The sequence below is a fragment of the Heteronotia binoei genome, chromosome 21, assembly GCF_032191835.1.
Source record: "Heteronotia binoei isolate CCM8104 ecotype False Entrance Well chromosome 21, APGP_CSIRO_Hbin_v1, whole genome shotgun sequence".
Taxonomy (NCBI): Eukaryota; Metazoa; Chordata; class Lepidosauria; order Squamata; family Gekkonidae; genus Heteronotia; species Heteronotia binoei.
Genome location: NC_083243.1, coordinates 116807533 through 116823979, shown reverse-complemented (window position 1 = coordinate 116823979; position 16447 = coordinate 116807533). Strand labels below are relative to the sequence as shown.

The 16447-nt window shown below is 39.5% G+C and overlaps 1 protein-coding gene across 7 annotated transcripts in view; it reads left to right on the top strand.

Moving 5' to 3' along the window:
• Positions 1-16447, top strand: part of PPFIA1 (PTPRF interacting protein alpha 1) — a 104629-nt gene that overhangs the window by 66552 nt on the left and 21630 nt on the right. For 4 of the 7 annotated variants that reach the window (XM_060263267.1, XM_060263272.1, XM_060263271.1 and 1 more), the window contains exons 13-20: positions 401-480; positions 2478-2625; positions 3686-3906; positions 7038-7272; positions 8975-9004; positions 12050-12201; positions 13255-13427; positions 14331-14424. In XM_060263267.1, the coding sequence (XP_060119250.1) occupies positions 401-480; positions 2478-2625; positions 3686-3906; positions 7038-7272; positions 8975-9004; positions 12050-12201; positions 13255-13427; positions 14331-14424 (1133 nt within the window). The remainder of the gene's footprint in view (positions 1-400; positions 481-2477; positions 2626-3685; positions 3907-7037; positions 7273-8974; positions 9005-12049; positions 12202-13254; positions 13428-14330; positions 14425-16447) is intronic. The other 3 variants (XM_060263273.1, XM_060263270.1, XM_060263269.1) reach the window with 1 other exon arrangement.

Sequence of the window (16447 nt, the reverse complement as noted above, 5' to 3'; positions counted from 1 at the left end):
GATACAGTAAGACCTCTCTGGGATCAATAATTTAAGAAATAAGTCTGAGATTTCAAATCAAGGACCAACCCCTATATCTTCAAAAATGGTCTTTTGTACTGTTTACCAGTAACTTGAGCTCTTGGGCATGACCACAAAATACAAATGGAGTATGCTTTTGGAGAGGTATAAAACTACCATTTATTACTAGGAATGGACATGAACCAGCCAAATGCAGTATTGATTACCTTGAGGAGTGTTGAGTAATCATTGGTACAAAAGGTTTAATAATTCTTATCAGTGTAGTGATTTTTTTTCACAAGTTTGAGGGCATTTGGTACGGTTCCTTTGGTCTCTGTTACCTTATGTTGGAGAAAACGCAGTAAAATGAATTGATTTGTAACTTCTTTTTTCTTTGTAGGATCAGCTAGTATTAAACATTGAAGCACTGAGGGCTGAAAATGATCAGATGCGGATCAGGGGCTCTTCCTTTCATCATAGGTATAAATTCTAATGAAAAGACTTCTGTGCTAGATCAGGGGTGTCAAACTCATTTGTTATGAGGGTCAGATCTGACATAAATGAGACCTTGTTGGGCCAGGCCATGTGTATCATAAAACGTAATGCCAGGTAGTGAAAATAAACACTTTATAAAGGACACCAATACAATTTAATTTTTTTTTAAACTTCAAGTAAAATATACTTAAAAGATTAGCACTTACAATACTTTGTTTATTTAACAGTTTCTGATAACTGACCCCTCTTGCTCTAAATTATTGCATCGAAATCTGGAGACAATGTCTGTGCTGTAGCAATCTTGAGTATGCTGTTCAGTTGTTCAGGCATGTGTCTGTAAGTTGTAAACTTACTTTTGATTTATTGACATTCATTATATTCATGGTCAATTCATTGACATTCATGATCAATGCATTGAGCCTAAGATCCAGGGGAAAACATGAAATGGCTGGGCATTGCAAGCTTTTGTACATTAATAATTAATTAAATAATTAATAATAATAAATTAATTAAAATCAATAGGAAACAGAGAGTGGGTATAAATGGGCAATTTTCGGAGTGGAGGGTGGTAAGTAATGGGGTATCCCAGAGCTTAGTACTGGGTCTGATGCTTTTTAACTTTTTCATTAATGATTTGGAGTTGGGAGTAAGCAGTGAAGTGGCTAAGTTTGCAGATGACACTAAATTGTTCAGGGTGGTGAGAACCAGAGAGGACTGTGAGGCACTCCAAAGGGATCTGTCAAGGCTGGGCGAGTCGGCGTCAACATGGCAAATGAGGTTCAGTGTGACCAAGTGCAAAGAAATGCACATCGGGGTCAAAAATCCTAACTATAAATACAAGTTGATGGGGTGTGAACTGGTGGAGACTGACCAAGAGAGGGATCTTGGGGTTGTAGTCGATAATTCACTGAAAATGTCAAGACAGTGTGCAAAAAGGCCAACTCCATGCTGGGAATTATTAGGAAGAGAATTGAAAACAAATCAGCCAATATCCTAATGACCCTGTATAAATCAATTGTGCAGCCTCATTTGGAGTACTGGTCACTGCACCTCAAAAAAGATATTATAGCATTGGAAAAATTGCAGAAAAGGGCAACTAGAATGATTAAAGGGTTCGAACACTTTCCTTATGAAGTAAGGTTAAAACATTTGAGGCTCTTTAGCTTGGAGAAACATCGACTGAGGGGTGACATGATAGAGGTTTACAAGATTATGCATGAGTTGGAGAAGGTAGAGAAAGAAGTACTTTTCTCCCTTTCTCACAATATGAGAACTCGTGAACATTCAATGAAATTGCTGAGCAGTCGAGTTAGAACTGATAGAAAGAAGTACTTCTTCATCCGAAGGGTGATTAACAATGGAATTCACTGCCACAGGTGGTGGTGGCGGCTGCAAGCATAGACAGCTTCAAGAGGGGATTGGATAAACATATGGAGCAGAGGTCTATCAGTGCCTATTAGCCACAGCGTATTGTTGGATTCCTCTGTCTGGGGCAGTGATGCTCTGTATTCTTGGTGCTTGGGGGGGCACAGTGGGAGGGCTTCTAGTGTCCTAGCCCCACTGATGGACCTCCTGATGGCATCTGGGTTTTTTTGGGGGGGGTTGCCGTTGTATGACATGGACTGGATGGGCCATTGGTCTGATCCAACATGGCTTCTCTTATGTTCTTACATAAGTTGCTTCATATGCTTGTCAGCCAATGGAGAAAATAGAGGCTTGCTCTGTAGCTACTGTGCAATTGAGCAAGCCTGGCAAAGCAAGCTGTGGCACAGAAGGAAACAAAAGAGAGAGAAGGGAGCAGATGACAGTTAGTTGCTCATGAGCCTGGTAGGAGCCCTGTGTGGGCCTGATCCAGCCCTCAGGCCGCATGTTTGACACCCCTTGCTAGATTATTAATTTAATGAATGCTTTTGTTCCCTTTTTAAAATCACCTTTAACAGTGTCTATAGTTACACTAAAGATGGTGTCTACTTTTATTTCAGTCGGTCGAATTTGGGCATTGTACCAGATTTTAGGTATCCACTAGCACCTGCAGCCATTATTGACAGCCAGACAGATTCTTACAGCACCTCTGTATTAAGACGTCCACAGAAAGGACGTTTGGCTGCTCTTCGAGATGAACCTTCAAAGGTAGGAGAGCATTTAAAAAGTACTATTAGAGTAACTCTTATCCATAAACTCCAAAATATTTAAGGAAATCTTCCATGCCTGTGAGTGACTTACTTTTGAGTAGTCATGTATTGACTTGAACTGTAAGCGGTTTGGCAGATTAGAAGTACTGCCTACTGAATATGATTCAGTTGTATCCTACAGCTCTGTATCTGGTTTCCAGCTGCAGTAGGATTGTGGGTGCAGCACTTAACATATGGCAAGGTTGGCTTTCTCTGTGCTAAAACTGTGATGCCAGGGTTGAATCCAGGCCCCACCCCACAGGCAGGCTATCAGCTATTGAGCAGGTACACATAGTTCCCTGTACTGTGTGTGTAGAGATCTTTGGAATAAAGTCTTTTCTCTACCAAGCAGGAATCAAGTGGCACCTTTAAGACCAACCAATTTTTATTCAGAACGTAAGCTTTTGTGCGCTCTCTTAAGCACACTTCATCAGACGAAGGGATCAGGTATTGTGACTTGAAAAACAAGTAGTCTGGGAAACTAACTGGGGACATGGTCACATAAAACACTGTTTTATGTGACCATGTGACCAGTTAATTTCCCAGACTGCTTTTATTTCAGGTCGCAATACCTGATCCCCTCGTCTGATGAAGTGTGCTTAAGAGAGCGCACAAAAGCTTACGTTCTGAATAAAAATTGGTTGGTCTTAAAGGTGCCACTTGATTCCTGCTTTGTTCTACTGCTTTAGGCTAACACAGCTGCCCACTTGGATCTTTTCTCTACCAAGATTGTACAGATAAAAACACTGAGAATTTTGCTGTAGGTACTGAAACAATGGTTATTTCTGTCATACTACTATAAGGTTGAATTTATGTATTAGTGCGTATTTTGTACAACTATGTTAGGTCCATATCACTATGCTTTGGTAATGTTTGACATTTTGGTTTTATTGCATTCTAAACATTGATGTCTTGATGGATAACCTACAGCATGTAAGTGATGTCATATTCATTTTATATTTATTTTAGATGATAGAAGGAAACTGGTCATTCATATTGGGGTTATGTGTGTTAAACAGGTTCAGACTCTAAATGAACAAGATTGGGAGCGTGCACAGCAAGCAAGTGTGTTGGCAAATGTCGCACAAGCCTTTGAGAGTGATGTTGATATCTCTGATGAAGATGACAGAGAAACAATATTCAGTTCAGTTGATCTCCTGTCACCTAGTGGTCAGGCAGATGCCCAGACTTTAGCCATGATGCTTCAGGAGCAGCTGGATGCCATTAACAAAGAAATTAGGTATGGCTTATATTGTATCACTTTTTAATTTTATATTTATTCAGAAATCATTAGTAATTTATTGTAGCTTAGATTCCTGCCTCTAAATGTATAAAAATTACAGCTTTCTCATCCTTAACTAACACAATTTTTATTTTGTGTATAAATATCATTGTTGTACTTCATCAGTCGGCTGAAACTGTTGAAAGAATAGCCATAGGTCTACCTACTTTGCATCTGCTGTAATTCAGTTGGGGTTTTTTGCCAGTGTTAATTCTTTGGCCCTAAAGACAGGTAACAAAAGAAAAGGGGCTGATATATAGCATAAGTTCATCCTCCCCCGGCCCAACCGGCGGGGCATTTTTCTTCTTGCCTGCATTTTTCTCAGTGGTATTTAAGACAGGACATTGGTATACTTCAGGCAAATTTGAATGTATAGGCACATATTCCAAACAGAGCAGTTCAAGTTCAGCAGAAGACATGCATAGATGGATGTGAAAGGCAAGGCTGTATAAACATGCTGAAAACCCTCACTATATAAAAATGATGGACAATAATTATAAATTTCAGCTTTGTTTCTTTTAAAATATGCTGTTTTAAAAATAATTTGAATTTAACACAAACGTGTGTTTCTAAAAACTGAATATATTAACTGCTTGTGAAAGGTGACTGTTCTTTGTAAAGAAGAACTGCATGGAAAAAAATCTCCAGTCATTTAGAGCATTAATTCATGAACTTACTATGGCCTGATATGGGGGGACCCAAGACTGGCATATTGCTCCAGGTGTCATCCGCTGATACATTTGAGTGAGTTTTTGCCCCTATCTAGGAACTGTCTAAGGTCTGCAGTTGGCTCAGCAGCTGCATTATAAATATTTGACTTGCTTTCTTACTAGTCAGCCATGGGCATTCACCTTCCATCTTATGGAGAAGAATCACCAGTCCTTGTTTCTTATTGAGATTATCTTTTTAGGGATGGAGTTAGAATGTCAGTTCTCAAACAAGTAAGGGCAGACCAGATATGTGCATGAAATGCAAAAATGGTGGTTCGTTTCATTTTGTGGTTCATTGGGTTGCCCGATTTGATGGTTCATTGTGTTTTGCATTTTGTCGATTTCCTGAATGATTCGTGGTTCATTAGTTTATTAATTTTGGGAAGGTGTAGAATGGCTCCCAAGTGAGCTAGAGATGCCAAACTTGTGGCAAACTCTTCAATGAACTCTCCTCTACCTGCTCTCCAAGTTTGGTGTGAATTGGATTGGGGGGGCCAGCTACAGCCCCCCAAAGCAGGTGCCCCCAGTAAACTGCTCTCCTAGGAGCTGGGGAAAGAAAATGAAGCCGTCCTGCAGCTTCTGCTTGGTTTTACCCCCAGCTTGGAAACTGACTAGATGCTGCAGCTTCGCTCTCCTGGCCCCTGTGTTTCTCACCAGTTTCACTGAAAGCTGACGAGAAGTGCAGGGGCAGAAGAGAGCGGAGCTGTGTTTCTAGTCAGTTTCATTGGAAACTGACCAGAAGCGCAGGAGGTGGCAGAGAGCGGAGCTGCACTTCTAGTCAGTTTAACTGGAAACTGACTAGGAGTGCACATGCTGGTGCCAGGCTGTCTGGAAAAATGACGCAAACAAACCAATGCACCAAGAAAAAAAGTTGGTTTGTGTTCAGGTGTGGCGGGATCAGTTGAACCAGTTTAGAATGAATTACGAATCAGCCATTTTGAGCACAGATCATGATTTGTGGGTCAGTTTGTGCCCATCCCTAGGGCAGACTCAAACAAAAATGGGGAGCACTTTCTAGTGTTGATTTCAGTCAGCACCTGTCTAGAAAAAATCTGTCATGGAAAATAGACCTGATTTGTGGTCCTGTGTATTGTTCATCAAAAAACAGAATTGTATATCATTTTCTAAAATGATAAAAGCATTGTTACAATTTTTAAGGCAAGTACTGTGCCTTATTCAGTTTTAAATCTCATTAATCTCTTATTCAGTTTTAAATGAATGTTTTATGAAAATGGAAACCAGACAGGTACTGTGCCTTATTCAGTTTTAAATGAATGTTTTATGAAAATGGAAACCAGACAGGTACTGTGCCTTATTCAGTTTTAAATGAATGTTTTATGAAAATGGAAACCAGTTAGTATGCAGTTTTCTTTTTAGTGGAATTGAAATAAATTGTTTGGTCATCAAATGAAGGGAATATTGATCTAGGAAGCATTGTCCTCAGCTTGGTTTACTTCTAATGACACTATCATGTATTTCAATGGCTGCTATTATATGATGCCTGATTGACTGCCTTGCTTATATAACTAGTTCCAGAAGAGGAATTACTTTTTAAAAGTTCCAAAGCAGTTGCAGATTGAGAAGTAGTGGCTGTAAATGGACCCCCCCCAAAAAAACAACAACCCCAAACACCAGTGAATGATCTGAGAGGCAGGATTGGAGGTGTGTGTGTGTATTAGATCAATACAGTAGAATCAGCAAACATTCAATTCAGAGCGAATAAATAGTAAAACACAATATTACTTGTCAAAACTTTCATTTGGGTGCACAAACAACAATTCACCGGTTTTGTCAGTTTCAATGGTTGATATAACTAATGAACTGCTTGTTTGACATTTATATAAAGCAACTGAAAGTATTTTAAGAGTATTTTTTAAACCTTGGCAAGTGTGTGGAATTAATGCCGTTACAGCAATCAATAATGTTAATGCCCGTTTTAGGCTATTCTTTAATTCACAGAACCGTTTTCAAGCCCTGTAAAAATGAAAGTGAATGGTTCTTCTCTGGAAATGCTGTTTCAGGACTCTCCTTTTTGCTTTTTTATTGTGCCAAACAATTTTGCAGCGTCTCTTTAAGTGAATATTGCAATTACATTCCTTAGTCTAAAAATGAGATTAATCATCTAAACATAACTGAAGTGTTGTGACAGTACATTGACTACCATGTATTTCAGCTGCTTTTCTTAGTAGATAATGTTCTCTCTTCCCACCTGCATATATATCTGAAAACTTTATTTTTTTAAAAAGACCTGCTCAGAACCTAAGAATTAATGAGAAAGCTTCATACAACTGCTGCTTGTTTTTGTTGGTTCCTAATGAGTTATAATCTTTATGTCAGATCCCCTTGTTTAAATGAATGGATCATTTCTTGATTCTTTAGACTCATACAAGAAGAAAAGGAAAACACAGAACAACGTGCAGAAGAAATTGAAAGCCGTGTTGGTAGTGGGAGTTTAGACAATCTTGGTCGGTTTCGATCCATGAGTTCTCTTCCTCCTCCGTTTACTGGCGGTTCCCTTTCTGGTTCTTCTCCACCTGGCAGTGGCCGCTCTACACCTCGACGAATGCCACACAGTCCAGCTCGAGAAGTAGATAGACTAGGGGTCATGACACTAGTAAGTATCTCTTTCCCACCTTCTGCTTTAAAGGGAAAAATTTTACTGGAAAGAACATGAAAAACTAGATCTTGTTTTGTTCTCTTGCCTTTTGACTTTCCATCTATGTACTGTTCATATCTACTATGAAGCTGAAACATTTTTCCCCTGTATTTAATGTTTTCAGGGCTTTTCCCTGATTCATATCTCTGTTTGTGTTCTGATCTGACAATATATTATGCTATGGAGTGGTGACTAACTTCCTTCTCATCCCATCAGAAATTCTACTACAGCATAATTAAACTAATGTTGCATATTTTGACAGAATGTATGAATATATATTTTGTAATCTTTCAAATTCCGTAGATAGGCAGAAAGATCATTTTCAATAACACAGATTCTAATCAATGTAATTTTCAATCTCAAAATTTACAGGCTTCAGTTTTTCTCTGCAGTTATACTTGCTTATTGACTTTTACACTTTTGAATTGAAAAGGTGTTATTGAGTATTTAACATTACTGCTGTGTAGCAAAGGAAGATCTGTCAAAGTAACCACCTTAACTTAGGAATTTTGTACTGTTTTGTAAAGTAGATGAAGAACAGAGATGAGCCTCTGGTAAAAAATACTGTTTCTGTAGCTTCAGAGCAGAGAATTAGATAGATTCATGGAGGATAAGTTTATCACTGGCTACTAGCCATGGTGACTGAGGGAGGACCTCCATATTTAGAGCATCAATCCTCTGAATCCCAGAGCCAGGAGGCAACATCAGGGGAAGGCCTCAGCCTCTATGCTCTGTTGTTGGCCATCCAGAGGAACTGTGTGAGACTGGACCATTGATCTGATCCAGCAGGGCTCATCTAAGTTCTGCAGCTTTCAAACATTTGCTTGATGGAGTCCAAAGTCACCTTTCATCATGTTAAAGGGCTGAACCATGCCTTATATTTTTAATGAGATGGCCCAGGAGATGCTTGCTTTTTGGAGCCGTCTGTGCATTATTCTGTGTACGTGCAACTTCAAAACAGGGCAAATAACTCCCGGGATCATTTTGGATCAGGAAAACCTGAGTCAAATTGGACCCGTGTTCCTTTAAAAATCAGTTTCTTTTTAAAGCTTTGTGACTGTAGGGAAAGTGAGTTGGTTCAAATGTTATATGCTCATTGAAATACTTAATTAGAATTAGGAATCTGAATATATATTTGTATGGTGACAAATATGTTGATGTATCAGTCATATATGAAGGAAATTGGTATTCCATACTCTATAATGCTATGTATGATGGAATGGCTCTGTACCATGCAGCGCCTTCAAGAAGCACTCCTGTGTAAACACATACAATAGTATTTAAAAGGTAGAAATGAATGTTTAAAACTTCTGTTACATAATGAAGGATGATCTACCAAATTCACCTTTGTCACTGAAGAAGAATCCCTAGCCTCTTGTTAGTGCTTATATAGTAACTTAATACATGAGTGAATAAACAGTTCTGCAAAATATAATGTTGCAGACAAGGCACTCCAATCATGGTGATGCTTTTAGGATGGAAGTGTATTTTGTTTTTCATAATACTTTCATGGACAGGCTAACTGGAACATAATTCTTGGCTTCTCCCAAAGAATGTTATGACCACTACAGTCTTCTGGTTCATTTTGTATTGATGATGCTTTCTGGTTTCCAGCAAATCTGCTTTATCTTAATTTCTCTTCTTTGCATGCATCTGTCAGCCTAGTGATTTAAGGAAGCACCGTAGAAAGGTAAATCTTCAGCCATTAAATTGTGCATCGTTTTCTACAGTACTCAGTTTCTATCCTTGAAATCAAAAGACATTTTGGTGACTTTGGTTAGTGGGAACAAACCACTTGCAAGCAGTATTGTGTTCTTCATGCCAGCTTGCACTGCTTGCTTGCTTTGTGGGTGAGTCTTTTCCCCTCTGCTCTTCCCATGCGAAAATTTTCTCTTTCAAGGGCAAGGCAGAGAGGAACGAGTCATTGAGTAGGTAGGGTATGTATTATAATTTGAGCACTGTGTGGACCAATGTTCCCTCTAAGCTGCAGAGTCTTGAGAGCAAAAATTCTACTTTGTGAGGTACTGGCATTAAAGTTGTGAGCTACTGTATAAATTATTGTGCTCTTGGGTCATCCTTCCTAAGTTAAGACAAAAATGTGTGAGCTGGAGGCTGAAAATCTGTGAGCTAGCTCATGCTAACTCAATTTAGAGGAAACACTGACTAAAAGCATGTGTAGCAAGAGTATATTCATGCCCTACCCAGTCTTCTGCTTGTTCTCCCTACAGCAGTGGTGCAACATCAGTGCAGGCAGGGGCTCAGTCCTGTACTGAATCCTGTTTGCCTCCCATTTTAGGACTGCTGTCACAAGCACAAGAAGGGGACATGAGTCATACCAGACTGCTGCAGAGACCTGATGTGAAAAGATCTTCCATTGGTTGTCCCTGCCAGATGTACTGATGGGCATTTCACTAATTAGAAATTTGTTGGAAAATGTTATTGTTCTTGTGTATTTGAACACTAAAGGTGGGGAGGGGAGCTGCATCTTCAGTGCAGTTGTTTATGCAATGCATGCATATTAAGGGCACCATGTGAGTCTGGCTGTATGTTTTAGTGGGGGCATTCTGCCACAGAGCATACCTTAGCTGCATAAATTGTCATTTTAAATTAGGCGATCATGGTAGATAAAACTGAGTAATAACAGTGAATGAAAGGCTTGCTAACTATGTGTTTCTGAACCCAGTGCTAACATGTTGCATCAGATATTTTTACAAATATTTTGTTGTAGCAGTCATACTACCCCTCAAAACTTTGAGTTCCATTAGGAAGTTCATCCATTTTTTCCCCAGTTACCATTTCAGGGTACTCTGCCCCATCCCTGAATCTGCAAACAGTTGAATTCCTAAGAATACAAAGCAGGGTTTGAGCTTTGGGAGTCTATTAAAAGGAAAATTAGGGAAATTGTATTTGTACTCCAGTAGCATTTCATTTTGAAAAGCTTTCACTCCAAATCCCCTGTTTTGTTTTTAAAAGAATTTTAGAGCCATTTAGCAGGCGGGCATATTCCAAAATGTCCCCTGCAAATGATCTTGAAAAATGGACACAGTCCCTGTGAATTTCAGTCATTAACTTTGTTTCATGGAACCTGTTTCAAATGAATATGTTCAGAATAGCGGGAAGCATTAGCTTCTTGTAAACTATCACACATTCTAGTAACTTTGGGAGGTGGGGAGAAATGTTTCTCATTGCATATCTAAACAGCATAGTCTCTGGATCCTTTGAAATGAGAACTGCAAGTATTCACACATGGAAAGGACAATTGTTGAAATGGTTAAAATTGTAGTACTTCATGTGTTTATGTAAAGTGCTGTCGAATCACAGCTGACTTATGGGAACCCCATAGGATTTTCAAGACAAGTGATTAAGCAGAGGTAGTTTGATATTGCCTTCCTCTGCCAGGTTTTCCTCGGTTGTATCGTGTTCAAGTACTGTCCCTGCTTAGTTTCCAAGATCTGATGAAATCAGGCTATACTATATCATTCCATATCCTTTATTATTTGCTAAGTTTTGCCCCTTAGTTGGACATCAGGTAATTCTCATAGTTGTTTTTTTATTAAAGGATGGTCAATATATTTAGCTGTGTGATAAATAAACTTGTTTTCCTGCTAGTATGCACAATAACAGTGGAGCTGGTTGCGTGTGGTAGGATACTGAAGAAGAGAAATTCCCTTCTGCCATAAAGCTTACAAGGGAATCTTTAGCCATTCTCTTCCTCTCTGTCTAGGTTCCATAAAACTTCACAGGGCTATTTTGAAGGTAAAATGCAGAACGTCATATAGAATGATAGAATCATAAAGTTGGAAGGGACCTCCAGAGTCATCTAGTACAACCCCCTGCACAATGCAGGTACTTCACAAATGCCTTCCCCCCCCCACACACACACATCCCCAGTGACCCCTGTTCCATGCCCAGAAAACAGCAAAAACCTCCATGCCCAGGAGATGGCAAAAACCTCCAGAATCCCTTGTTAAACTGGCCTGGAAAAAAAATTGCTGACTGATCGCAAAGTAGCAATCAGCATTTCTCTGGACGTATAAGAAAGGGTCATGAGAACTAAGCACTGATGCAACCCTTCTCATGATCTACCTAATTCACAGAATCAGCATTGCTGTCAGATGGCCATCTAGCCTCTGTTTAAAAACCTCCAAGGAAGAAAAGCCCACCATCTCCCAAGGAAGCCTGTTCCACTGAGGAGCCACTATAACTGTCAGGAAGTTCTTCCTAATGTTTTGCCAGAAACTCTTTTGATAATTTCAACCCGTTGGTTCTCGTCTGACCTTCTGGGGCAACAGAAAACAAGTCTGCACCATCCTCTATATGACGGCCTTTCAAGAAAGATGGTGATCATATCACCTCTCAGCCATCTCCTCTCCAGGCTAAACATTTCCAGCTCCTTCAACCTTTCCCCATAGAACTTAGTCTTTAGATCCCTCACTATCTTCATTGTCCTCCTCTGGACATATTCCAGCTCTTTGGAAAAAAATATATCATGCCCTGAGCTCTTTGGAAAAAAGGCAGGACAAAAATGTGAAAGAAATGTGGTTGATACTGATTTTAAAGAAATGTTTGTATCACTAATGCATTAATAACTAAGAAAATACCTAAGAAGAGAAGTGTGTATTTAGAAATGCTGTTAAACATCAGAGAGGCAAAAGGAAAGGCTAAAAACATAATGTTGCTGAAAACTATATTAATGAATGATTTATACCAAATTTTTGTACATTTTTGTTATTAGTCTCCAGTTTCTAGAGATGAAGTTAGAGATGACAAAGCCACAATAAAATGTGAGATCTCACCACCCTCTTCACCTCGATCTCTGCATTTGGATAGGGCCTATAAAGGAGCGTTGCATACAGTGAGCCATGAAGATATAAGAGATCTTAGAAAGTAAGCAACTTCTTATAAATGTTACCCTGTTTGTCCATGATTGGTTGGTCTACCATCTCTCCTTAAAATCAGTATGTGAAATCTCCTTGGATGTAGACTTCCAGCTTCCAATTGTCTTTTTAAATTACTTCCTAGAATGTGATTGTGTGCTCCCCAATTTCCAGTTTCTTTTTCAGTACTGTTTCCTTAAAGCTTTAGTTTCTTCCCAAGCTCTTTCCTCAGATTGTGATTTTGCAGCCTTTAGCTCTTCTGCCTCTGAGCTCCTTAGCTTTATTTACCTCTTATGGCCTCTAGGTTGTATTCTTCCTTAGCTTTCTAGCCTTTGACTTCCTGTTATCTGTAATATTCTGACTTTTTAAAAATGAATGCTGGGAATTCAAGGAACCAGTTAATGATAGTTGCAGATTTAAAAAAATTAATGAAAAAGTCCTAGTGGGTCAGTGGAGCGGATGGCCACTGCTGGGGGATGGGGCAGGGAAACTGGAGAAACCTGCCATGTGGAAGCCCCATTGCCACTATACTGTATTTGCAGCAGCCGAAGGTGGGGACTACACAAGCCTATACCCAACTAAAAGAAAAAGAAGGACTGAACTGGGCCCAGACTGTTATCTGGCCAGCATCATCTCCACCAGCAGTTCTGGGCCCAAATTCCAGGCTTTTCTTCTCCCAGTTAAAATTTCCAACCCAACAGCCAGAAATTTGCAGGTGGGCCGCTGGACTCCTGCGAGGCTTGGCTGCCAGTTATCAAAGTACAAACAATGCACATATATATGTTGGTGTACTAAAACAGTTGTGTGGGCTGTTTCTGTATATTTATTACTTATTGTAGGATTTTATGTTTATTCCTAATAAAGGACTTTAACCTCAGCTAGTGTTTCAGCTGCAGAAACTTTATGGCTTATTCATTTTTAGCAATAGTGTACAGTTTCAGTTATGCAAATAGGCTTTCTTATAGTGGGCCTTTGTTGATCTTTTGTTTTGTGTGCTTATGTAGTTTGGCACTTTAATTTTAAGAAGCTGTAGACCAGTAATTTAGAGGCAATTTTTCTGTAGTTCTACAGGTTCTCAAGATGGACAAGTAAGCAATCCCAGCAGCAGCAATAGTAGCCAAGATTCCCTTCACAAAGCACCTAAAAAGAAGGGAATCAAGTCCTCAATTGGGCGCCTATTTGGTAAGAAAGAAAAGGGTCGACCTGGACAGATCAGCAAAGAGAGCTTGGGTCAAGGTTGGTAACTTATCAGCCAAAGCGGAAATTATGTGTGTCATGCTTGTGCAAAGAAAGATGGCTAACTCCCATATTACCCCTGCTTGTTTTCAGTTTATACCTGCTTTGTACTAGCTTGATGACACAAGTAGCAAACTATAACAAGAGTAGCCATTAAGTACATTTCTTATCAACATCATGAACAGCAACATGCTGTCTAAACTGAATTTCTTAGTGGAAGGCACAAATGTGTGTAATGACAGATTTGAAGAAAGTTAGGCTGTAGATCCTTTCATATCAACTCTCTGTATATAGTATTTATGCCCAGTGGAAAGAATAGTATCTTTATATGGTATCCATCATATAAGTCTGGCTAAAAGTTCATCTTCTGACCTTCCCATAACTAATCTGGTTTTGTATACTAAGGAAGGTACTTTTCTTGCTCCAGATATGACTTATTTGTATAGCTGCATATGCTGCTTCTGCATTTTGATACTTCTCTTGCAAACCTTTTAGCCACCCACTACATTATGAAGAGAAGAAAGTATTTAAATAGGTTCTCAAATCCTGTAGATTACAGAGTATTTTGAACTATATATTTTTATATATTGACTAAAGTATTGTTTGGCTACATGAAATGTTGAAGTCAACAAAAACTAGGGATCCTTTTATATATTTGATTACAATAGGAAACATCAGTATTAAACTAGACCTTCCTGCAGCAATGGTAGCAGTGGAACTGTTCTGTGTGTCTGAGATTCCTGTTTAGTTTCAGTAACTGACCCGACCATCATGCACATATGAATCATATACATTCCAAGGCCTACTTAGAAACAAATTTGAGATAAACACTCCAAAATATTAATTACTTTCTTCTTACTGCATACTAAGATTCCAACATAGTAGCTTTTTGCATTCTTGCAGTTAATGTAATGGAAGCAGACAGTTCAACTCAGGATAGCCTGGGACTTGGCAAACTGGGTGCACAAGCAGAAAAAAATAGAAAATTACAAAAAAAGTAAGTGTTAACACTATTTTCTCTTCAGTTGTTATCTTGAAACTGAGATAATGTTGCAATATGTGTTTTTTGCTCTAGTTTAATTCTCATGTTACCCAGCATCTCACAATAAGAAAACTTTTATATATGCCATATTCATGATATCATAACTGCAGTTTTCTTAGTTCTGCATCTTTATAACTGAACCCTGGGAAGAGGTATGGATGTAAAATGACTATAATGTGATTGTCTTTTTATCTTTATCACCTATATATCTATACTTGCAATGCACTTCTTCTTTTCTTAGGTCCATGATGTCACAATTTTTTAGCTTGCATTGAGAAAGTAATCAGTATTTCCTAACTTATACCCTTGAATGAAATGTCAGGTAGTTCAGTTGTCTGGGCCTCAGTGCAGTGAATATTATACTGTGAGCTCCACCACTGCTGACTTTATGATCTTTTTCACACAGCCTAAGTATTCCGGTATGCCAGCTGGTCAGTTACTAAACAGTAACGGGTTTCTGCTGGCATTTCAGACAGACCCGATTCAGTAACTGGCTGCTACCGGAATACTCTCACCTTTTCACACAGTCCCGCGGCTGTCCTGGCATGCCTGAGTCGTTACTAACAAAGAGCAGCTTCTTCCACTTTTCAACCCCTCCTTCCGGGTTGAAATTGCTATGGGGTGCTGTGTGAAATGTCCAGTATCTAACCCGGGAGCAGTTTTCGCGCCCTTTTTCACCCGCCGGCGCGCGCGATCTCCGGCTTTTTTTTTTTTTTTGGAACATCGGGCTAAGATCTCTATAGCGCTATAGCGACATATCACAACAGCATCACCATAGGGATGTCTGGGTTCCATTAAGATGCCAGAGATCGCCGCCGCTGAAACTTGGTAACTTATCTCAATGAAGCCTAGCCATCTCTATGGTGGTGCTGTTGTGATACGTCGCTATAGCGATCTTTGCCCGACGTTTCCCAAAAAAATAAGCTGGAGATCGCGTGCCGGCAGGCGAAAACGGCTGGCGCTAGTGGAAGCAAGATAAAAGCGGAACAGTGTGAAATGGCTTGCTTCAATCACGGAACCCTACTGGGGAAAAAAACATGTGTCTGAAAACTCCCATCCCTGTCTCGGATTACTGCAAGGCGGCACAATACCGACTCCCTTTCAGTTTCCACCATTAAGTGTGAAAAGGCTCTATTTCTGGACCAAATTCAAGGTGCTTGTTGAGCCTCTTGAATACTTGCAGAAGTGTTGGTCCAAGAGTTTAGTCATGAGGCCCTTTTATATGGATTCTGCTACGAAGGAGGGTGAAAACCTCATCAAATGGAAGGCTTTGTGGGGACCTTTCTGGATCCGCACTCCTAGGTGGTTTGGTAGAGCAATAGAATGTTTTTTATTCTGTAAGGTTTTTTGTGCTGCTACCCTGTGTGCTGGTTTTTGATTTGCTTATAAATTAATTTTATGCTATCTCTTTATTGACCTACAATGCCTTGAACTGCAGTTGAAATGCAGTGCACATATTTAAGATAAAACATTTGCCAGTGCTGCAAATCTTAAGACCAGAGTTGGAATCTAATACAAGAAGACTTTAACTAAATTTAGTCAGGGGTCTCACAGATCTGGTTCTATGATTCAGTAGGCTTTGGGTGGATTTTGTTGGGTGGATTTCAGCTGATTGATTGTTAGTCAAAGAGCAATGATAATATGTATAGACAAGTTTCCCATTGTAAGACAGTTGAAACTGTAAATGGACCGCTGGTTGGATCCAGCATAAAAGTTTCATGGGCACAAACCTCATCACAAACCTAAGTTTGCCACAAAAATTGGCCAGTTTGTGATTCTTGAGCCTTGGTTCATGCAATCGCATCACCCATGAACCTCCCATGAACCCAGAACATTTTTACTGGAGGTTAGTGTGGTTTGTGATGATTCGTGAGGCAGACATGCTGGCACCAATCAATTAATTGTCAAAGCAACAGGGTGGGGATGGACTTTTGCAGTCCTGGAAACATCTGCAGTAGTCTGCCAAAGCTGGACAGGC